At 36.9% G+C, this 25,330-nt stretch overlaps 2 protein-coding genes across 3 annotated transcripts in view; one reads left to right on the top strand and one right to left on the bottom strand.

Annotated features, from left to right (window-relative positions):
- Window positions 1–25,330, top strand: part of ftr92 (finTRIM family, member 92) — a 43,039-nt gene that overhangs the window by 14,426 nt on the left and 3,283 nt on the right. Inside the window, exon 7 of one of the 2 annotated variants that reach the window (XM_026199823.1) lies at window positions 4,901–5,022. The exons of the other annotated variant lie outside the window; for it this stretch is intronic. Coding sequence (XP_026055608.1) covers window positions 4,901–5,007 — 107 coding nt within the window. The 3' untranslated portion in view covers window positions 5,008–5,022. Of the gene's footprint in view, window positions 1–4,900; window positions 5,023–25,330 lie in introns of those variants that run through there. 2 annotated transcript variants of the gene reach the window in all.
- On the bottom strand, window positions 5,501–24,127 carry LOC113041350 (ATP-binding cassette sub-family G member 2-like). Its single transcript, XM_026199821.1, has 16 exons — window positions 23,353–24,127; window positions 22,085–22,305; window positions 19,850–19,909; window positions 18,994–19,108; window positions 18,562–18,714; window positions 16,108–16,265; window positions 15,773–15,924; window positions 15,600–15,701; window positions 14,108–14,358; window positions 11,275–11,357; window positions 10,952–11,041; window positions 8,749–8,873; window positions 8,506–8,660; window positions 7,963–8,052; window positions 7,651–7,724; window positions 5,501–6,438 (listed from the first exon to the last, which is right to left on the bottom strand). The coding sequence occupies exons 2-16, from the start codon at window positions 22,282–22,284 to the stop codon at window positions 6,288–6,290; spliced, it is 1,959 nt and encodes a 652-aa protein (XP_026055606.1). The 5' UTR covers window positions 22,285–22,305; window positions 23,353–24,127; the 3' UTR covers window positions 5,501–6,287.

Below are 25,330 nucleotides of genomic sequence, written 5' to 3'. Positions count from 1 at the left end.
CGACTCGGTTGATTCAGATCGCCACTTCGGAGCCTGTTCGCGACTCGGTTGATTCAGATCGGCACTTCGGAGCATGTTCGCGACTCGGTTGATTCAGATCGGCACTTCGGAGCCTGTTCGCGACTCGGTTGATTCAGATCGGCACTTCGGAGCCTGTTCGCGACTCCGTTGATTCAGATCGGCACTTCGGAGCCTGTTCGCGACTCCGTTGATTCGGATCGCCACTTCGGAGCATGTTCGCGACTCGGTTGATTCAGATCGGCACTTCGGAGCCTGTTCGCGACTCGGTTGATTCAGATCGGCACTTCGGAGCCTGTTCGCGACTCGGTTGATTCAGATCGCCACTTCGGAGCCTGTTCGCGACTCGGTTGATTCAGATCGGCACTTCGGAGCATGTTCGCGACTCGGTTGATTCAGATCGGCACTTCGGAGCCTGTTCGCGACTCGGTTGATTCAGATCGGCACTTCGGAGCCTGTTCGCGACTCCGTTGATTCGGATCGCCACTTCGGAGCCTGTTCGCGACTCGGTTGATTCAGATCGCCACTTCGGAGCCTGTTCGCGACTCGGTTGATTCAGATCGGCACTTCGGAGCATGTTCGCGACTCCGTTGATTCAGATCGGCACTTCGGAGCCTGTTCGCGACTCCGTTGGTTCAGATCGGTTCCTCTGAGCATTTTCGCGATTCTGTTGATTCAGATCGGGACTTCGGAGCCTGTTTGTAATTTTTTTTAAATTCAGATCTGGACATAGGACTAGGAAGTGCTAGTTATTTGATTCAGATCAGAACTGTGGAGTAGAGCCCTGCACGGGACTCGGGCCCTTTTCAGCTTATCAGAATTATGGTCCCGAAAAAAATAAAAAAAGGAAAAAACAACTTAAATAGAAGCATTCTAAAAATTAGAGGCATTATTGATTCTATTATTATTATTTTTATTATTATTTTATTTATTTTTTTCCACTGGTTTTGTTGAAGGATTGTGCAAATGTACAATAAAATTTGTTTGTCAAACAGTTCATTGGTGATTAATGAATATTTGGACCTGAGGCTTTTTTTTTTTACCTGTCGATTTGATTTTTAAATGATTTCAGTGACTTTTGGAAGTCAAGCTTTCTTGTACCTCAGTTGCATGTGTTGTGTTTTATGAATTGTGGATGTAATTATCAACTGAGAAATAAAGTTGAACAGAAATAATCATGAACTCTTAAAGATGATGATGAAAAGAAAAGGTAATATTGCATATAAAATGGCTCAGTTTACAGAAAAGTGTACGCACACATCCTTTCATTATGGTGCAACATTGTTTCAGAAAATCAGAATCAGAAAATCAGAAAGAGCTTTATTGCCAAGTATGTTTGCGCATACAAGGAATTTGTTTTAGTGACATAAGCTTCCAGTACACAGAGACACCAACACACAGACAAAAAAAAAAAAAAAAAAGGTAGTCAAATAAATAAGTGTATAAACAATTGTGCTATAAATGATAATGGAATAGGATTGAAAAAGATGCAGGGATGTACTAGGATGGAGGGGTAACAAATAAATATAAGGATGTTGCACTTTTGTTTGCATAAGCATAAGTGGGGAACATTTAACTGTTCATGAGGTAGATTGCCTGGGGGAAGAAACTGTTTTTGTGCCTTGCTGTTCTGGTATTTGCGGCTCTGAGACGCCGGCCAGATGGCAAAAGTTCAAAAATGGGGTGACTTGGATGTGAGGTTTCCTCCTCAGATGAGTATTTAACATCTTTATTATTGTGGGGATCAGTGTGTAAGTGCTACACACACACACACACACACACACACACACACACACACACACACACAGGTCAGAGTTTGGGATCAGAATGATTTTTTTTTTTGATGAAAAAATTATTGTTACAAAGGTAGCGCAAAAGCGCCATCTAGTGGCTATTACTAGATGTGCTGGAAGTGACTGCACATGACAATAACAGCTGCGCCACAGGAAAACTGTTCCTAAAGTCGCGATGCAGTGTTGGGGTTAATTATTAATAACTGTGTGCGTCCATTTGAGAAAAGTGAGTCTCTAATTTTTCATCATTTGTTTAAGATTTATTATATATGTGAATATCTAGAAATAATCGAGTATTTGGGTAATACATCCACTCTATAGAATTGATGAGTCATGCCATGTTGTTAGTATAGGATGAACGTCATTGTAAAATGTTCATGCACGTTGTTTGTTAGAGATTGAAGTGTTGCTCTTGGATTATTGAAACACATACCTTATTATTTGTTATGTACAAATTAATAAGTGAAGAAATTGTGACTTATAAGTTATGATTTAGCCTGGTTGAGCTGTTGTATTGTGCTAGACATGATGCTTAGCTAATCAACATCAATAATTATGCTTTATGTAACATTGATTACTGTTTTGTTTATTTGCAGCCACACACACACAACCAACATGCTTATGATTATGAGTTAAATCTACCATCTCCATAAACATAAGCTGAGTGCCAACTGCTGCATCCAACTTTGTACCTATATTGTAAAGTGTGGCAACGTTGCTGTCGAATGTATGTCTGTGCTGCTGAAGAAAGTTCAGTAAACTGTTCAAACTGATTCCTGCCTTTTTTTTATCTGCACTGATGTTAACTTAATTTAATTTGCACTCTACCTGTCATTTGCCTTGCGCTGCTTTATTTAACTTTATTTCATTTTATTATATGCCTTTTTTTACATTCCCTTATTGTATAGTTGTATCTACTTTTTATATTTGATCTAGATTTTTAGGCTTTAATGTTAATGGTATCTGTATGCACCGGGGTCTGAGTGTAACGCAATTTCGATTCTGTGTATATATGTACTGTACATGTGGAAATTGATAATAAAGCAGACTTGACTTGATTTATTTGATCAAAATACAGGGGGAAAAAAAGTGAAATATTATTGTGAAGTAAAACAACATTTTTCTACTTAAATATATATATTAAAATCTATTTTATTTATGTGATTTTCAACATCATTACTCCAGTCTTCAGTGTCACATGATATTCAGAAATCATTCTAATATGATGATTTATTATCAGAGTTGTGCTGCTGAAATTGTGATATTCTTTCAGGATTCTTTGATGAATGAAAAGTTAAAAAGAAGAGAATTTATTTAAAATAGAGGTATTTTCTAACAATAAAAACTAGAGTTCAAAAGTTTGTGGCCAGTAAAATGTATTCTTACTTTATAAAAAATAATAGAACTCTAACTTTAGGATGTATTGTTGATTGTTTTGATTCAGATCGGCACTTCGGAGCATGTTCGCGACTCGGTTGATTCAGATCGGCACTTCGGAGCCTGTTCGCGACTCGGTTGATTCAGATCGGCACTTCGGAGCCTGTACGGGAAGCTTTTTTTTTTTAACCTGTCGGTTTGATTTTTAAATGATTTCAATGACTTTTGGAAGTCAAGCCTTGTACCTCAGTTGCATGTGTTGTGTTTTATGAATTGTGGATGGAGTAATCAACTGAGAAATAAAGTTGAATAGAAATTATCGTGAACTCTTAAAGATGATGATGAAAAGAAAAGGTAATATTGCATATAATATTATATCCTCCTATATAAATTATACTCTTCCTCAGATGAGAATTTAACGTGTTTATTATTGTGGGGATTATTGTGTAAGTGCGACACAAACACACACTGGTCAGAGTTTGGGATCAGAATGATTTATGTTTTTTTATCACAGAAATAAATGATATTTTAAAGGATATTAAAATAGAAACCATTATTTTATATATTTTATTTTGATAAGTTTGAATTATTACTGATTTTTGACTGTAGCATCACTATCAATAGCCGCGTGTCGACAGCAGGTGGCGCTGTTTCTCTATAATCCCCTGCAGAGACACTGAAATACAGCCTTTTTTTGTTTCAAACAGTTCATTGAACAATAATAAATGTAGTACCTGAAGCTGACAATGAAGTAAATGTATAATAATTAGCACAGATGATTAATTTAGCGCTGTAAACGCGCGTGTGAGGGGCGGAGACGCGCCGCGGAGCGTCAGACGCGCGTGAGGACCAAACACAGCAGAACGGTAGGAAACTTCACTCCTCTTATTATTTCTCTTTTACTATAGCGATTTATTTTTAGATACGTGATCTGAGTCTTTCATAGAGTTGTTTTATAAACGCAGTGACTTTGAAATCAGCTCTGAAAGTTCCTGTCGGTGTTTAAAAACTATAATTATGATTTAATAATCCACAAATGACTTAAGCTGTTCACTTTTTTAATGTGTCTGACACTCCCTCCGAGTTCAAACAAACCAATATCCCAGAGTAATTCATTTACTCAAACAGTACACTGACTGAACAGCTGTGAAGAGAGAACTGAAGATGAAAAAAGTGAACAGTTTAAGTCACAGAAGCTTTTGCTTTGATTTGAACTCTCTCTCACACAGACACGGAAGAGAAGACAATGCTGAATAAAGTCGTAGTTTTTGCTATTTTTGGACCAAAATGTATTTTCGATGCTTCAAAAAATTCAAACTGACCCTCTGATGTCACATGGACTACTTTGATGATGTTTTTCTTACCTTTCTGGACATGGTCAGTAGACCGTACACACAGTTTCAGAAACACACCAAGATATTATTTTAATAAATGCATTATTTTAGTTTTGAAATGATGTTTGCATTATTTCTGATCAACAAATGACAGCTATCAAAGTCTTTCAGCCAATGAGGGTTTCTTAAAGCTTAGGGTTTGTCATCAGAGGGTTGCTTATTTGATCCCACCACAGAGCAAACCCTAAAGATATTTTTTTTAAGATTTTTTTTTACCAAAGAATACTTTTCACATTAAAACTTGTTTTACATACTAAGACAACTTACCAAGTTGTGAAGACCACCGGGCAGGACAGCTGTCCTTCTACAGTGTCTCAGATACCATGATCCTCCTTCACAAAGTCCAGACCAGGTTCACTCAACCTCTTTATCCAGGATTTGGGCTCTTTCAGGACTCAAGATCACTGCAAGTAGTCGACATGTAAAAATCAAAGATGCTTAACAACTGCCATGAGTAAAAACAAATACCTCAGAAATGGAACAAATACCAGCAGTCCTAAATAACACCTTCCTGTCCTGAATTGTCCTTAATATCCCAATGCTGAAGCTTCTGTTTCGGTGAAAACCACATCATATACAAAATCTTAATTTTTTTTTTTTTTTTGGTAGCCTGATGCTTTAGTGAATATATTTGTAAGGTACTGCACTTGCGTTCTAAAACTTTATTAGTTTTTTAATTACATTTATGACATATGCCAAAAGTGCAAAACTGCTTCTGAAGTTCTTAAATTGTTGCATTTAAATTGCTTCTCAAAAATGTTAAATTTCTATCCTTTTTTATTACACAGTTTTAACACAAACTATTAATCTCATAGGGATCCATATTTGTCATTTATTAAAGAAACCGGTCTGATTTCTGATTTCGTTTCAGAACCATGGACAGCAAATGAGCATTCGCTGGTTGCACCTTCATCCAGTCCTGCGGCTTCATTGGGTAAAAACTAGATCCAGAGCTGAAAAAAGCATAACGACAGGCATCACATTGAGAACTGACACATATTTACATTCTGCTTGATGTAGATAGGGCCTACATCTTTGGCTGCATCACTGCACTTTGCTTGTGTTATTTTTGGTGTAATTCTGATTTTGCCAAACTCACGTTGTGGCACTGTCACTGTAGTAAAAATATCTCAGCCAACAAAAACATCTAAACGGTGTCAAACTGGAGTAAATACGATGTGTTGTAGACAGACAGACAGACAACAGATTTAGTCTTTACCACAAAGTCTTTAATCCAAACAGAACAGGAGGCATAAACCAACACTAACGTGAACGAGACCAGACAAAGAGCACAGAAGGAAGAACTTAAGCACTGATACAAAACATAAATTAAATGAGACAAAGCTGAACTAAACAACTAATCATATCAGTAAAACAGAAAAACCAAAGGAATATAGGAAATGATAAAAATAAACTAAAAGTCCATTAAACAGAAACTAACTGAACATATCCATAAAAGACTCCACATTGACATTCATTAGTAACTGTACTGTTACTGAGCAAAAAAAAACGTACTTTTAAAACAAATCTTTAGTGTGCAAACTATTAGAGAACAATAAGTCTGAGCGCAGTCAATTCTTCACGTTCATTTCTGTCTGCAGCATGATTGGATGAATGTTTAAGATTCAGCATCACGACTGTCAGAGCGGGAAATGGGATTTGGTGGATGCTCTGGAAGTGTGTGAGGAAGAACATGAGCTTGTGTTCAGGTGAATTTCTTGAAGAAGCGCAGTTTGAGGTAAGCGATGATGAGGAAGATGAGGGTCATGATTCCCAGAGCTAAATGATTCTGCCACAAACCCCAGGTTGAGTAATTGATGCCCTGTTTGCTCAGAAAGTCCTCACCTGTGGTGCAGCTGCAATGAGAAAAGTAGTTTGAATCATTGCTTGCTGGTTTTCTACACTGTAATATCTTGTTGAATGAGCTCGATTATTTGGTAATACATTGATGGAAGAATCCTATCGGCTGAGGAATTTGATTGCTAAACTGTTTCAGCTGTGATGCATTAGTGAAGCAGTATTTGAGCAGTCATTGTGGCATGAGTGGCAGTCCTCATGTCAAGAAAGTCACATCACACTACACCTCTGTAAATCTGCTTATTCCACCATTTCTCTCCTCTTTCAGTCATGCTTCCTTAGTAACTTTATATAAGTGTGTAGCAGAAACACGATTCTTCTGATGATGCTCTACACTGATAATCTCCTCCACAAACAACAACGCAAGCGTTTCTTCACAATCTGATTTTCTTTACTTACATAAATATTTCACAAAAGCCTGTGAAAACTCATGCAAAAAAAAAAAAGTTACTAACTGTTGTTAGTTACTTATAGCATTTAATTAGATAACAATGGTTAATGCATTAAATAATAATAAACGAAAAATTTCTTCAAATATTTATTAATCTCTGTTACTGCTACTTAATACAAATTCATCAAAAGTGTATTGTTCATGTTAATGCAGGTTCATCAACAATAATTTATTTAAAATGTAAAATTAAATGTTATCCTTACCATTAATTACCACCAATAAATGAAGTCTTTTTCATAGTCAGTTTGTTAAACTGACCCAAAAATGACCCCATGATTTACACCCCCTCAAGCCATCTTAGGTGTATATGACTTTCTTCCTTCAGCTTTATAATGGCAGTGAATGGGTGTTAAAAGTCTATCACTTATATGTACTTCCCCTGTGTCTTATATCATCTGCTATGCCACTCTCTTGTGAATGTGCGTACAACAGTTTGTGGAAGCTAGAGATTATAGTTTATTAACTTTAAATTAAGGATATTGTTCTTACACAAATGTGTTGATTCGCTTCAGAAGGCCTTTATCAATGCCTTGTTGTGTGGAGCACTTTTTATGATGGATGGATGCACTTTACTGGACTTCAGAATCTCAACACCCATTCACTGCCATTATAAAGCTTGGAAGAGCCAGGGCATTTTAGTATAACTCCAACTGTATTCATATTTTATTTCATTAGCATTTCTTTCATGTCAAGTGAAACATGTTTATGATGATTTTACTTTAACTCATTGTTAACTAGTCTCATGCAGTTTCATACTCACACTTCTACTAAAGTGCTGCTAACGTTCCTCATGTCACAGAAATTCAGGCCGGTGAACTCATTGATTTCCAAAGCCTGAAAAAACAATCATCATCATCATCATCATCATCATCATCATCCACAAATAAACACTGTTTTCTGTTCTGCATTTAATAACACACAGCATGCTTAATTTTGATTAAGTATCAAGGTTACAACAACAACAACAAATAAGCTACTTGCTATCTATCAATCCATTTGATCGATAAACTTTGCATTAATTATAAGTGAGCTTCAGGAAAAGATCATGCTACAGAAAAACATTCAGACTCACAGCGAGACCGTAACGAGGAATACTGAAATACTTCAACCAGTTCAACCAGTCAGCAACACTGGGGAGATTCACCAGCAGCCCCGAGAAGATCTGAACAAACACACAGGAATAAATATTACACAAAGACTAAACATAATGTCAACATGACATGCATTTTATAAACTGGATCAGCTCAAACATCTAATCTGAAACATCTAGACCCATATAAACCAATACATAATAAAACTGTCCTTTATTGCTAATAATTATAAAATAATCACATCCAAAACAAAAGTTTTTGTTTATTTATTATGTATATATAAAACACACACAGTTTATATTTTGAAAATATTTACAAGTATATATTTATATTCATATAAATTATATCATATATAAAGATTTTTCTTAAATATATACATGTATGTGTATTTATATATACAAGATTAATATACACAGTACACACATTATGTAAACAAAAACTTTTATTTTAGATGCGATTAATTGAGATTAATCGTTTGACAGCACAGTGTGTGTGTGTGTGTGTCCGTGTGTGTGTTTCTTTACCATCATAAAGACAAAGCTGATGGTCATGAAGATGTTAGCGATGGCCACCACCGTCTGATCAGCGGAGATGGCCAGAGTCATGGAGGTGGCTGTGTAAGACACCAGAACGATGGAGAACATGAAGATGAAGAACGTCTCGACCGTTGACTTCAGTCCTGCACAGGAAACACAAACACATGAGACCTCATGTTTCATATCAGAGGAACACGAATGGTGCAATGGTGATGAGGGTGTGAGTCTGACCGATCATCCAGTATACCACGCAGCTGAAGATGACGGCCGGGATTGTACGCAGAAACAGGACGTCAGACAGGATCTTGGACAGGAAGTAGACTGAGACTCTGTAGTATCCGCTGATGTACTCGTGCCTGAGGACACGCCCACAACACCAACATCATCAATCAATCAATATTTAAAGAACAATCAATCAACATTGCAACTGCACAGAAAACTGTATACTTATGAAATATTCCTAGGAATAAAAATTTTATCTGGTATTTTCATATTGTCCTACTTTAGGAAAAAAAACAATAATAATAATTCCCTTCTTCCTTTCATTGCAAAAACACTTGAACAAGCGGTGTTCAACCAAGTCTCTGCTTTTCTCACACAGAACCACCTTCTTGACAGCAACCAATCAGGCTTCAGAAGTGGACATTCAGCTGAGACTGCCTTGCTCTCAGTTGTTGAAGCCCTAAGACTGGCAAGAGCGGAATCCAAATCTTCAATACTAATTCTGCTTGATCTGTCCGCTGCTTTTGACACGGTTAACCACCAGATCCTCCTATCAACCCTACTGGCAAAGGGCATCTCAGGAAATGCACTCCAGTGTTTTGAGTTTTAACTCTAGGTAGGTTCTTCAAAGTATCTTGGAGAGGTGAGGTGTCCAAGTCACAACATCTAACTACTGGGGTGCCTCAGGGCTCAGTTCTTGGACCACTTCTCTTCTCTGTCTACATGGCATCATTAGGTTCTGTCATCCATTACTGGATGATGGACCATTACCTTCAACTCAACCTTGCCAAGACAGAACTGCTTGTGATTCCAGCAAACCCATCGTTTCATCACAATTTCACCATCAAGTTTCAACCATAATTCCTTCAAAAACAGCCAGAAACCTTGGAGTTATGATTGATGATCAGCTGACTTTCTCAGACCACATTGCTAAAACTGTCCGTTCCTGCAGATTTGCTTTATTCAACATCAAGAAGATCAAGTCCTTTCTTTGGGAACATGCTGCACAACTCCTTGTTCAAGCTCTTGTTCTGTCCAGGCTGGACTATTGCAATGCTCTCTCTGTAGGTCTTCCAGTCAGTTCTATCAAACCTCTACAATTAATTCAGAACGCGGCAGCAAGATTCATTTTTAATGAGTCGAAAAGAATACACGTCACACTTATTTATCAATTTGCACTGGCTACCAATAGAACAGATTATCTTACACACACATACAACCCTATAATGAAGAAATAAAAAGCAAAATACAAAAGTTATCTAAACAAAATAAAATATAAGGAAAGAGAAAGATGGTGACAGGAGAAAGAAAATGACCAAGAGCAATTAATGCAAAGAAGTCTAAAATCAAGAATGCAGTATTAATGTTGACAGTGCTGAGTTGTCAGTAACCATTTTTTAAGAGTTAACTGATAAGGACCATATGTATCCACTCTTCTTGTTGTTGACGGGAAGAAGTACCATTCCAGATTCGACTGCTCACTGAGTAAATGTACATTTTCTGAGTGGAATAATACAGTCCCCTCTTTCCCTAACCCTTGAGGACCAATTAGCAATTGTTCTAATATTTGCAAACTAGTCGGGCTATGTATAGTCTTAAACATTAAACACATATCTACATATTTGATCAGGTTTTCCCAAATTAGCAAGTTATACTTTTTGTTAGTATTGAGCAATGATGAACCAATTTCTTATCAAGACTATTTAGAGATAATGTTATACAATGTTATACAAAGAATCCAGTGGTTTCAGAGTAGTTACAGTATACTAGCTTGCGAACAATAAGCGATATGAGAAATAATGCACATACATCAAAGCGAACTCTGATGACATATCATTAATAAATCTAAAGTTTGACAGACTAAATTTGACCCGGTTACAGACCTTTAAATCTGAGCCTTAAATGAGAGTCTGGAATCAGTCATAACACTGAGGTACTTATATTCACATACAACTGGTGGATGGAAGATTATTAATATACAATGTGAAAGCAATGGACCCAGAATAGAACCTTGGGGAACACCTGTGGATATACTTAGGGGTCTGACGTATAATTATGTATTCTGACATACTGTGAGCGACCTCACAAATATGATTCAAAACATCTGAGAGTCTCTAGAGAAAAATTAAAACCTAATAATTTAGACATAAGACTTCTGTGGTTTGCAGGGTGGTCAAAATGTGTGTGTGTGTGTGTGTGTGTGTTTACTCACACAAACAGTTTCCTCTCAGTGATGAAGAGTTCAGCCGAGGAAACAGAACTGAAGCACTGATTGGTGGTGATGAAAAAGAGTGCACCCATCCTGAAACACACACATACACAAACACACTACTGTTAATGGAAAACCACTGGAAGTTTTTCAAAACATATGAAAAACTCAAAGTTGCAACACGGTATTATTCAGTAATTTTATTAGAAAACATCAGGCTGAAAAGACTTAGCTTCTGTTCATCAGACCTGAATCATCTGAATCACTTCTAATTCAGACAGAAATGATTCATCTTACATAAATACTGGATGAACATGTTTCCAAACCTGTTCTGAATGCCGCTCGAATTCTTCTCCACTCCAAAAAATATGGCCCCAACAACCAGAGCCAGGAAAATCATCACTCCAATCTGGAGAAACAAGACTCAGATTAATATAGAAATATCAGCTACAATGTAAAACTTTCTTTTAGCATTTAATTATATATAAATCTGTATATTTTACAAATCAAAAGATATTATACAGATATTATATATATTATACAAATATTTTGCTTTGACATTTAAAAATACATGAATAAACTGCATCAAATTGCAATATTTTCAGTGTTGCTAACATTAATATCACCAGAAAATCAATCTCAAATTTATTGTGAATATTTAATAAACCGAACAGAATTCATATCAATCTATGACTAGAATTATCGAAAATCTCATAATTTTGAAAATAAAACAAAATATAACTCCTCTTAAAATGAATAAATATTTTATATTCATCTATAGGAGTTATTATATTTCAATAAAACAAATAAAAACGTTTACTTGAAACTATCTTTAACTAAGATAAAAAATTATCTTATTTTATTTTATCTAGTTGACAAGGAAACATCAAATTTTCATTTTGTTTAACTCGATGTACAATAATAACTACAACTAAAAATGTAATATAAATATTTATAGACATTTAAATAACAGAACAAAAAAATACATGACAAAAACATAAAAATTATGAAAACGTCTCGGTTAGTTGTGTAACCCATGTTCTCCGTATAGAGAATGAGACGCTGGGTGGTAAAAATAATTTAACAAGACCTGGAGCAAACTCCATGCATGACTCCGTCACAGAGAGAGCCTGCAAATCTAGACTGTACTTGATAGAGGCTATTGCCAACAGAAGGATCACTTTATGCTAAATTCACTCTACAGGATTTTAAACCAGATTTAAGCCAGATTTGCAAATGAGCTCAAAACTCAGCAGGTGATTGATGCTCTGCAATATTTATGTGTGAAATACACAACGACACATCAAAGAGGCTCACTGACGCATTCCCAACATTTTGCCGACGGCAAACAAATATCTAGAATGCCAAATATCTGGACCGGTCGACTGACTTGTGTCACAAGTGTCGTGACAAGCTGAAGCCACTGAAAGAGCAAGGCATGGATAGAGCTCACTCGAAGAAAAACTACAGCAGCAACATGACTTCAAGAAATGTTTGGACAATAAATGGAGCAAAATTTTTCATCGAGCAAACAGCTTGCAGCGCTAATTTCTTACCCGACATTTTCAAATAAACAACTCCTGTTTCATGTGTTGTTTCTCGTCATTCCAGTTCCAATTCTCGCGTGTGTTTTTGTGTGACATATAATGGTTTGCAGGGTTGTTGGGTAACAGAGTTGTCGTCAGCTTGTGTAGTGTGTAACCCCGGGTTGTGGAATATTTACATAGAGTCACGTAATGTGAACAACACAACAACTTAAAGACAGACAATCAAGTCATGTATTCTGAATAGCAGTGTTCCGCCAACTTTTGAAGTCATGTAGTGTGAATTTGGCTATAAGGATCCAGTCAGGAGCTGACTATAATAAGCCCTACAGGACAACTGACAAGTTCCAGGAAGCAACACTGACAGGCCATGAAGGCCTCAAATGGCAGAAAATGGTCCAAGGCCAGGAAGATGGCTCACAGCTCCAAGCTGTTTGGTGCCACAAGAGAGACTCCCTTCCAGACACCGAAAGCCAATCTTTCTTCAAAGGCCGCATGCCAGCCAGTCAAGGAGGCATCCATTGTAATCATTTGGCGATGACATACCACTGGTGGTATAACCTGTCAGATATTTGGTTTCTTTGGTGGTCCTTGGCCCTCCTGCCGTCAGTCTGAAGGTCTGGGTACACAAGATTAGGGTGAGCCAGTTGCCCAGGTAGTTGAGCACACGGATGCCCTGGAGCCTCAGTGGGGCCAGAGCAGCATCCATGTACTTTGTGAACACCCATGGAGCCGAAGCCAAACCAAAAGGGAGAACCCAATATTGGGACGCCTTTGCCCCAAAGGAGAACCTGATCTGCCTCCTGTGTCACTGAACAACCTGAGTATAAAAATAAGCTTCAGGTCTTCTTATCCAAGCACTTCAGAGAAAGAGGGAGGCTCGTCTGCTCACTCTACATAGCCTTGATCTCAACATCCGAAACCCAGGTCATGGATTCACAAAAGGCCTCAGCAGCCGATGAAGTAATGGACCGGAAGAGACAAGAGGACTCCTTATCAAAGACAGCAAGCCTCACAGAGAGAGAGTTTCATGTCTCTTGTCTACATAAGACTCACCAAGACATTTCACAAACTAGGGCTGCACAATAAATTGCATGCAAAATTAAAAATTTGTGCATCTTGTCAGTAAAGCCGGTTCTGTAATCAGTGGTAAATCTCCAAAACATGAGCAAAATATGATTGTGGTTTTTCGCAACTTTGTCAGTAAACAATGGCTCTGTGTAGTAAATGCTAATCCATACATTGCCCCCCGTATCGAAAATGTATTGACCCGTGACATCGCTGTATCGTATCAAACTGAACTTTGAATTTTGTGAACCGTTACACCCCTAAATAAAATATTCTTTTTAATTTCAGTTGCCAAGGCAACATTGCCCATTTTCATTTAGTTTGAGTTGCTTGACAAAAATAAGAAGCTAAAAATGAAATAAAAAAGCAAAATAATTATAAAAAGTACTAGTATCTCAATGTTTCTAAAATAACATTATGTTGTGTGTTGTTAAATTATTAAAATATTACCTCAAAACAACAGAGGGACTTTAGTTTAACATTTCAGCTCAAAGACTAATAGAAAATTCTGTGAAAGCCTGATGTAGATGCAGGTGCTGAGTCTGACCTGAGCGAATGATGTCTGTGGGTTCAGCATGAGGTTCTTGAAGGTTCTTTTGAGAACCCAGTTGAACTGATGGCAGAAGGATGTGTTGTAGGTGATGGTTCTGGATTTGGGTTGTTTGCTGTAGTCCCGTCCCTGAACAATTCGCTCTAACTCACTGTTAGTCAGTTTGTAATTGGCACTGTTCTTGTATTCTTCAACCAAACGGTCCTCGATGCCCTTCAGAGATGAACTCAGCTGCTCCTCGTCCAGTTCTGACACACACAAACACAAACCACTAACATACCATTCTCGGTCAGTGATGATATCACCAGCTAAAATGAACTAAAACTATTAAACATTCCTATTTAAGCTGAACTAAATTCTGAAAGTTAGATGATAACTTCTAAAACTAGTTAAAACTCTAACTGTAAGTTTCCGTCATAGATGTTAACAAAAAAACAAAAACGTAAAGGTACATCTCTTTTCAATTTTAAAATGTCATGACTATATTAAGTCACGATTACAATGTCTGGAGTCATGCCCATGAAATAATTGATAGATATTTCATTTGTACGGATATAATCCCACCAATGTAACATAAACGCTGATAGCAGCAAATTGACCTTTATATTGAGAAAACAATTACAGGTGCTGGTCATATAATTAGAATATCATCAAAAAGTTTATTTATTTCACTTATTCAATTCAAAAAGTAAAACTTGTATATTATATTCATTCATTACACACAGACTGATATATTTGAAATGTTAATTTCTTTTAATTCTGACGATTATAACTGACAACTAAGGAAAATCCCAAATTCAGTATCTCAGAAAATTAGAATATTACTTAAACCCATGTCTTGCATACGTCTGTGTGTAGTGGTTCTTGAAGCACTGACTCCAGCTGCAGCCCACTCTTTGTGAATCTCCCCCACATTTTTGAATGGGTTTTGTTTCACAATTCTCTCCAGGGTGTGGTTATCCCTATTGCTTGTACACTTTTGTTCTACCACATCTTTTCCTTCCCTTCACCTCTCTATTAATGTGCTTGGACACAGAACTCTGTGAACAGCCAGCCTCTTTTGCAATGACCTTTTGTGTCTTGTTCTCCTTGTGCAAGGTGTGAATGGTCATCTTTTGGACAACAGTCAAGTCAGCAGTCTTCCCCATGATTGTGTAGCTTACAGAACTATACTGAGATAACATTTAAAAGCTTTGCAGGTGTTTTGAGTTAATTAGCTGATTAGAGTGTGGCACCAGGTGTCTTCAATATTGAACCTTTTCACAATATTCTAATTTTCTGAGATACTGAATTTGTGATTTTCCTTAGTTGTCAGTTATAATCATCAAAATTAAAAGAAACAAACATTTCAAATACATCAGTCTGTGTGTAATGAATGAATATAATATACAAGTTTCACTTTTTGAATGGAATTAGTGAAATAAATCAACTTTTGATGATATTCTAATTATATGTCCAGCACCTGTATATAAAAAAGAAACTGCTGTACCCTCACTGTTGTTTATCAAGTTGAGAGCGACGGCGGAGGATTCTCCATTGATGACATCCAGAAAGAAATCAGCAGGGTTGTTATGAGGTTCACAGACGTATCCTGACACACACACACACACACATCAGTATCAGGACCTGACTGTTCATGTTTGTAAATGTGTGTTTTCATACCGATATGGCTGAAGTAATCCAGGGCATCTTGAGCCGGGCCGTGATACACCAGTCTTCCTCCCACCAGCAGTGTGAGGCTGTCGAACAGCCGGTAGATGGAGTACCGCGGCTGATGGATGGACAGGATGATGTTACGACCACTGTTCGCCATTCTGAACAAATTACAGGTTAAACACACAGGACAGTTAAAACACATAATGGTGCAGTGCTGTAGGTAAATCTTACAACAATGCCAGTGTCATTTTCCATTCCAAAAGCTTTTTTTCATAATTTCTGAGTACATATATATATATATATATATATATGCCCTGATGTGATATTTTGTACAAACACACTTCTTGAGCAGCATGAGGACAGAGTTGGCTGTACTGGCGTCCAGGCCGGTGGTCGGCTCGTCCAGGAAAAGCACCGGGGGATCAATAATCAGCTCCATGCCGATGTTTGTCCTCTTCCTCTCTCCACCTGAAACACCACGAATCAGCTGCGTGCCCACCTGTAAAACCATTAATCATGATTCCCATTAGTAGATCACACAGATCAAATTCATCAAACTCAGATTAAATGCTTTTATAGGGGCTCTGTGGCACACACCGTTTCTCCTACAGTCACCAAAATTCATTCACTTGTAGATCTCATCAGCCAAATGACTTTCATGCTGACAGTCAATGCCCTGCCCAACAGGAAGTCGACCATTTTGGATTTTTTGCAATTTGACATACTCGTCCTAGAGTTTTCATCCGATCAACACCAAACTTGGTCAACTTTTCTTACGACACTGAGGATGCTAAATTGTGCCATGGTGAGGTTATGAATTTATGGTGAAAAAAGGAAACAGGAACTGTGTTATATCGTCAGTGTGTCCAAGTGTGTGAGTGTAGAGTGCAACACTGTGCATACTGTATCTTCTGTGCTCCTATTTCTGTGCTATCTGGGCCAGCAGCCTTGTGTGCGTTAATCCGGCTCAATGCAGTGTGGACATCTGTGGAGATGAGTTTGAGGGGTTGGTGGTCTGCTGAGTGTGTAATTTTGGTGGCCGCCTCCTTGCTCTCTCACTGTTGAAGCGAGCATAAAAGTTATTTAGCTCATTAAGGAAGAAGATGTATGTAACCGCTGGAGTAGAGTTGCTTGACTTGTAGTCACTGATGATCTGGATGCCCTGCCACATGCGTTGGAGGTCAGAGTTTGAAAAGTGTTCCTCTACCTTAACTTTGTAGCAGTACTTGGCCTTTTTGATGCCCCTTTTCAGGTTAGCCCTGGATTTACTGTAGGCCTGAAAGCAGTGTTGCGGGCTTTCAGCAGGAGTCGCACCTCCTTGTTCATCCATGGCTTCTGATTAGGGTATGTTGTCATCTCCTTTTCTGTTATTACACTGTCAGTGGTGGTGTTGATGTGATTCAGTACAGAGGAGGTAGAGATGTCAATGTCCGTGTGAGAGGGATTAATTAGAGTATGGCACCAGGTGTCTTTAATATTGAACCTTTTCACAATATTCTAATTTTCTGAGATACTGAATTTGGGATTTTCCTTAGTTGTCAGTTATAATCATCAAAATTAAAAGAAATAAACATTTCAAATATATCAGTCTGTGTGTAATGAATAAATATAATATACAAGTTTCACTTTTTGAATGGAATTAGTGAAATAAATCAACTTTTTGATGATATTCTAATTATATGACCAGCACCTGTAGATCATTGAATCTCTTTAGACCATTATCATCTCTCTCAAAAATTACCAATTGAAATTGTTCCTATTTAAAACTTGACTCTTCTGTAGTTAAATTGTGTACTAAGACTGATGGAAAATTAAAAGTTGTGAGCTTCTAGGACGATATGGCCAGGAACTATACTCTAATTCCGGCTTAATAATCAAGCAACTTTGCTGATCGACTGAATGGATTCGAAAACTGTAAAACACAACTGTCTGAAGAAGTCATTCTGATGAAACATGCTTAGTTTAATAAATTTCCGATGATCAGGAAGCTGACAGAAAACATAAAACATTTCAACTGACAGAAGACAGCTGTAATACTAAGGTTGTCCAATAGAGTGTTGGTAGCTGTAATGAATGGAATGGGGCCGAAAGCTGTGGGAACGGAGCGAGACCGGTGGAGTAAGTGATAATGCATGACACCAGCTCCAGAAGGATCTCCAGATGGATAAAAGGATGAGTGACGACAGTGCAAGACGAGAGAGGACCAGGCCTGTTATTGGTAGCACACTTGTTCCTAAGCTATCTAGTTGTTATTGGGAACATCTTGCTGTTGCTGAAGCTTTTCAGGTTTGGCGACATACTCATTAGGTCATCTGGTTCAGGGCTACGTGCTTGTGGCTATGGCTTATGCGGGTTTTGGCAACATTCTTGTTTCAATGGGTAAGGGCTACATGCTTGTTGTTATATATACTTCCCTTTCTCTCTCTGTGTGCATGTCTGTTTCACACACTTGCTGTTGAAGAGTAACCCTTTCATTGCTGTAGCTCAACACCTAGACTGCTAGAGGGTTACATGCATGCATTTTGCTGATGAACCTGGGCTTGGGCCCGCCATCGCTGCGTGCACCTTTTTTTTTTTTTTTTTACTATGTTTTTATTTAGATACACTTTTGGAGAGGATAAAACACTCAAAAAGTATTCAGACAGAAGCTGCATCTAAACTAAAAATTGAATTCCCCCCAAAACATTTTTGGAATTATTACTAATCAATTCATAAACAAACAACATGGGAATAGTTGTAAGCTGGAGTCGATTGCACATGTAGTCGGTGGGATGAATGTGTGTTTGGTTTGTTACCCGTGAATCGGCAACTTTGCTCAATCCCAGCTCCTGAATGAGTCTCTCAACCTTCTCATCTTTTTCTAGCTGACGGATCGACTTCGGGAGCCTTAAAGCTGCTGAGAAACGCAGATTCTCGCGAACCGTCAGTGTTCCCATGACCACGTCATCCTGCAAAAACCACAAAACACACAGTCCAGCTCTTCTAATCTTAGTCAACAATCCCACAATTCCCTTGGTCGTAATACATATTTGACAAAATAACAAGTGTTAAGAGAGTCAAACATGACGTCTAATGTGTAAGTTCAGCGTTTGTGCTCCAGACGTTAGGAGAAAATGCTGCTACTGACTGTTGACTAAGTGATCAGAAGAAAGGAAATGTAGTAACTGAGTATGTGTGTGTGTGTGTGTGTGTGTGTGTGTGTGTGTGTGTGTGTGTGTGTGTGATACCTGCACTACATATCCAGACAGACATTTGAAGTTTGGAGGCTGTGGAGCTCCGTCTATAAGAACCTCTCCAGAAAGACCAGCAGGATCCTTACGAGCGGCCAGAACGTCCAGAAACCTGCAGTAAAACACAAACATTATACAAAACATTTTTTTCATTATTATTATTACACTCAATATTTATTATATTATAGTATTTTTTATATTATTCTAAATACATTTATTTTTATTTATTTAATTTAAATTATTAAAATGTATTTTATTTTATTTTAAATGCATTACATCAATTAATAAAATATACATATTTAAAAATCGACATAAAAATACACACACATATATATATATATATATATATCACTTCCAATTTGTTTATAATTATTTTACATTCTAAATGTATAAAATACAATTTATCAATGAATAATAATTATTGTGTAAAAAAAAGAAAAATCATTTATTTTAGATAACTAAAATGAATTCAGATTACTTTATGTGTGCATTTCTGAAAGTAAAATCAATAAAGAACAATTTGAAAAGTACATTGTTACAATATTTACGCTCTAAAAAAAAATCAAAAAAATATTTTAAAAACTTGAATAATTTGTCGGCACAGATAGCCTCGAGCTTGAATCTTCGTGTGTGAATAATCACATCAGTATATTGTTCCAAAGTTGTTCAGTTGCCAGATAACAAAGTAGAACAAATAAGTCCATACAAACATAAATAAGTCAGCATATTATAATAAAAAATGACAGGTCTGAATAGGAATACAACTTTATTATTATCATTTTTATATTTTAAAAATATTAAATTAATTTATTAATAATTAAAAATAATCATGTGTGTTATGTTCGGCTCTTACGATGATTTCCCGCTCCCAGTCGCTCCTAATATTGCATTCAGTCCCGGCCTCATGATCCCACTAGACAAAATATCAGAATTACATCATAATTATAATCACCACGTTTCATTAGCATCACATGGTCACATAAATCACAGCCAAACACAGGATTCTGGATGATACTGGATGAGCCTCATTCTTTTGGCAAGACATTTTTCTTGTGCGTGACTACAGGACAACAGCAGCAACAGATGTAAGTGTTCACATTGACATGCTAACATACTAATGCAAGGTGACATCAATCATATTCATGAGATGCGGGGACGATCATCTGCACTCATGTGTCAGACTGATACCGATCAAATAATTACACGAGTTCGGACGAGGAAATAAACCTCCGCAGTCACGCACACTTACACAAGCAGCTGAGCGCACATGGACAACCATGGGTTAATGCTCAAACTCACCCGACAACCTCAAGCACACAAACACTGTATAAGGGTCATGAACTATACTTTATCAAACATTATTTTAAACAACATTAAAAACATATATAACATTTAGTATATTAGATTTAAGCATGTATTATATGAATAAAATATGTTGATAAATTAAATTACATATTTATTAGCAAATAATTATTAATATTTTAATATAATATTATTTAATTACGGTCACAGTCATGCCCTTATAAAATATTTAAATAAAATGTACTTAATTAAAAAAAAAAAGTATAATAATATTTGATAAATAAAGCCCCAAAAAGTCAAACGTTTCCCATTTTCATGTAGTTTTACTACTAAAATAGCTAAAACTGAAATAAAAATGAATACAGAAATATTCATATAATTGACAAAAACACAACAAAATCACAAAAGCTTTAATTAAAATTAAAGCGAAACCAGAAAACTAAAATAAAAACAAATTCAAAAATATGAATAAAAACTGGAGATGCACTGATCCTGTTTAAACGTCTGATTTAGGCATGTGTGCATGTGTTGTGCAGTGACTGTCAATCAACATGTAATGTAACCAGGTTATGAAAGTGTAACCATGCACGTGTGTCTGAGTGTGTGTGTGCTTGTATAATAATGCATTAACATGCACGCAATACTGAAGCACGTGCAAACATTTTTTTTTTTTAGCCAGGTCACAAGAGTTTGTTGAAACATCTCCATTCTTCCTCCAATCGGAAGACACGCACACTTAAGCTCCCTGACCTACAAGCTCACAAACATCACCTCTATTTCTTTCTTTATAGCAAATAATGAACATGAGCTTCATGCAGAGGCTAAATATGTGACTGTTCCTCTCGACTCCATGTTTTAAGCGGGTAGAGTAGATGAAAGTCGAGGCAGAAAACAAGTCTGAACATGAGATCTGATGCAGTCCTGCTGGTCACCGGATGAACACTAAAATAAACTACATTTTTTAAAGGAACACGTTCAATCATAATAAATCTGATTCTATGACAACTACATTAATAATTACAGTCAAGATAAACCTGCTAAAGTCCTTTATAGAAAAAAGCATGAGTATTACTATAAAAACATAACAAAAAAAAACATGCAAAACCAAGTTGTTTTAAGTATTATTGAGAAACTAAAGATATTAGAGTTTGTGTTAACATTTTTTTTTTTTTTTGCAGTACTATATAATATTTTTATTATTATTTAGCTTTTATTTTATATTCTCTGTTTTTTTTCACTCTGTTAATATTAATTTTAGTTTAAGTTTTAGGAATTTTGTTGTGCTTTTCTCATTTTCATTTTTTTTATATGTTTTTAATGTATATTTGTAATATTTAATAATGTACAAGAATAAATTATACTTTATTAAAACGTAATTTTTATTCTTATTTTGAATTCGTTTTTTTATATATATTCTGTGCAATTTTATTTTAGTTAAAGTTTTAGTAATTTTATTGTTGTGTTTTTGCCATTTACATTTTTTTTTTATGTGTCTGTAGTTTTTATTAATTTAGTTTTAGTTTGAGGTATTTCAGTACATCAAGTTAAACATTTGAAACTAGCTGAAATAATGTTTCTTTTCTTTTTTATATTGCATTTTATTTCAGTTAAAGATGATTTTATTTTTAAACAACTGTTCATTTTGTTAACTGTAATAACATGCATACAAAAATACCTCAAATATGACAAAAACCTGTTCCACAGTAACACCACAGTACTGTTATACTAGGGTGCTTCCAGAAACACCTGAAACATGAATACTGTGATCAAACAGCACTAGACTCACTTGAGCTCGATGAGGATGTTCTTCTGCGTGACCTTCCTCTTGCACAGGAAGCCGCTCTTCATCTTCACGCTGTAGCTGATGTTGTGGAAGCTCATGGTCGCTCCTCGTCTGGGCGATGAGAAGGACATTCTGGTGGACACCGGTGTCCTGGACTCATTGTTGTTCAGATCTCCAGTCATCTGAACAGCCGTGTGTGCCATCACAACCCTGACGAACAGAATCTATCAGCGGTCAGACGACATGAACTCAGTAAACCATTACAGCAGGACACACACACTCAGGTTCATCTGGAAGTTTCAGTCTGACTGCAGAATCTCAATACACCTGATCAACTCAATCAAGATCAAACATGAACCGCTTCTGAACAGGTAAAAACGTTGTTGAAAAAATACTGTCGTAATTTATTGTAAATAATATATTGCTTTTGTACCTTCTTATAGTAAAGTAATAAATACATACATTTTATTTTAATTTAATTTAATTTATAGTAAAGTGCTTGGATTAATTTGTTGGTAATTCTATAGTTGCTATGGTAATATAAACAAATGACCCAATACTGTACTGTTTTCTATAACTATAGAGTATATTATACTACATTACAGTTAGCAAAAACGGTAGTATAATACAGTATTACAGTTTATCAGTTCACTACAGTATAAGCTGTAGCATTCATTAATAAAGTGTCTTAAAAACGATTACATATACCGTATAATAGACTTTACTATAGTATGGTTCAAAAACACTATAGTATATTTACTGTAAATTACTGTAGTATTTTTTTAATGTGCAGAATCACTACAAAAAAAAAAAACCTTGGCAGCAAAAAAGAACAAATTTAATATTCAACAAAACAATCAATCTTGTTTTGATCGTAACAATTGGGTAAATAATGATTAATGGTCTATACATTCATGTATAGGTCATCCTTTAGTGTTTTTGAACCATATTATAGTAAAGTGCATCATACTGTATATATTTAGCATTTAAGACACTTTATTAATGAATGCTAGAGCATATACTGTAGTGAACTGAAATACTGTATTATACTTCAGTTTATACTACAGTAGTGTATTGCAGTATAATATACCCTATAGCTGTAGAAAACAGTACAGTATTGGGTAAAGTAATCTGGTAATATTACAATAGCAACTATATAATTACCACATCAGATTAATTCAAGTACTTAAAGTTAAAAAGCACTATATTATTTGCTATAAATGAGTAGTTTTGTTGCACGGCTGATTGAGAGAAGCTGTATTTCCACTCACCTGAAGCAGAGGCGATCTTCAGCGTGTCTGTGAGGGTTATACAGGTGTGTGTGTGTGTGTGTGTGTGTGTGTGAGAATGAGGCTTCAGAAACACACGAGGCGTGGCACACAGTAACCGGAGTCACGCTTCAGCGTTTATTCATGTGAACATCAGTATATCTTGACATTACCATCACTGTACCTCCAGCTTTTAGAGAGCTGACATCATCTCCCTTCATGGAAAAGATTTTAAAATATATCCAACAAGAATTTCATGATGAATGTGTATTTCTATCATCACTTATATAGTGTTCAGATGGCATTAAAATAATCAGTCATCATTTAGATTTATTAATAAAAGATTACAAATACATTATTCATAAGAATATTTCTTATATATATTTTTCATTTATTAATGCAGCAAAGATCAATATTTATATAGTCTACATGAACATATCTAAGAACAGAAAAATTATTACTATTCACGCATTATTAAAACTGATCTTAACACATTAAAATAATTCCAGTGATGTTGATCATCGAAATGACATGAACCAAATAATAAACCTTGCCATTTCTTAAACAGAACACAAGAAAAAAGTATGAAAGAAAAAGTATTAAATTATGGCTCAATCAAATACAATAAAAGCAGCGGAAAACAATTGTGTAAGATGTAAAAATGTCCATCTTACTTTTCTTCTCAATGCAATGAAGCGAGGATGCTGTGCGCCAGGTCTTCCGGAAGCAGAAAAGGAAGAAAGCACCAGGCCCAGATCGTGTTACACCAGCTGGCCCCCATCTTCACACAGATCTTCAACAGATCGCTGGAGCTGTGCGAAGTCCCTTCATGCTTCAAACGTTCCACCATCATCCCCATCCCAAAGAAACCCAAAATTACAGGACTAAATGACTACAGGCCTGTGGCTCTAACGTCTGTAGTCATGAAGTCATTTGAAAAACTGGTGCTGGCCCACCTGAAGAACATCACTGGACACTTGCTGGATCCTCTTCAGTTTGCCTACAGAGCAAACAGGTCTGTGGACGATGCAGTAAACATTGGACTGCATTATGATCTGCAACACCTAGACAGACCGAGGACTTATGTGAGGATCCTGTTTGTGGACTTCAGCTCGGCCTTCAACACGATCATCCCAAACCTCCTCCTGCCCAAACTAAATCAGCTCTCCGTGCCCACCTCCGTCTGTCAGTGGATCAACAGCTTCCTGACAGACAGGCAGCAGCTAGTGAGGCTGGGAAAATACACATCCAGCACCCGTACAATCAGCACCGGAGCTCCCCAGGGCTGTGTCCTCTCCCCACTGCTCTTCTCCCTGTACACCAACGATTGCACGTCTAAGGACCCCTCTGTCAAGCTCCTGAAGTTTGCAGATGACACCACACTCATCGGCCTCATTCAGGACAGTGACGAGTCTGCTTACAGACAGGAGGTAAAAGAGCTGGCTGTCTGGTGCACTCTCAACAACCTGGAGCTTAACACGCTCAAAACAGAGGAGATGATCGTGGACTTCAGGAGAGACCCCCCTGCACTCCCCCCACTCACCATCATGAACAGCCCTGTGACTGCAGTGGAGTCATTCAGGTTCCTGGGCACCACTATCTCTCAGGACCTGAAGTGGGACATTCACATTGACTCCATCGTGAAAAAGGCCCAGCAGAGGTTGTACTTCCTTCGCCAGCTGAGGAAGTTTAACCTGCCACAGGAGCTGCTGAAACAGTTCTACTCCACCATCATTGAATCCATCCTCTGCACTTCAGTAACTGTCTGGTTCAGCTCAGCTTCTAAATCTGACCTCAGAAGACTAAAGAGGGTAGTCCGGACTGCTGAGCGAATCATTGGTACAACCCTCCCTTCTATTCAAGAACTGTACTTATCCAGAGTGAGAAAAAGGGCTGTCAAAATCACACAGGACCCCTCACATCCAGCACACTCCCTCTTTGAACTGTTGCCATCTGGTCGACGCTACAGAGCACAGAGCAC

The sequence above is a fragment of the Carassius auratus genome, chromosome 23 (genome assembly GCF_003368295.1).
Source record: "Carassius auratus strain Wakin chromosome 23, ASM336829v1, whole genome shotgun sequence".
NCBI classification, from domain to species: domain Eukaryota; kingdom Metazoa; phylum Chordata; class Actinopteri; order Cypriniformes; family Cyprinidae; genus Carassius; species Carassius auratus.
This window is presented reverse-complemented; position numbering and strand designations above follow the sequence as displayed.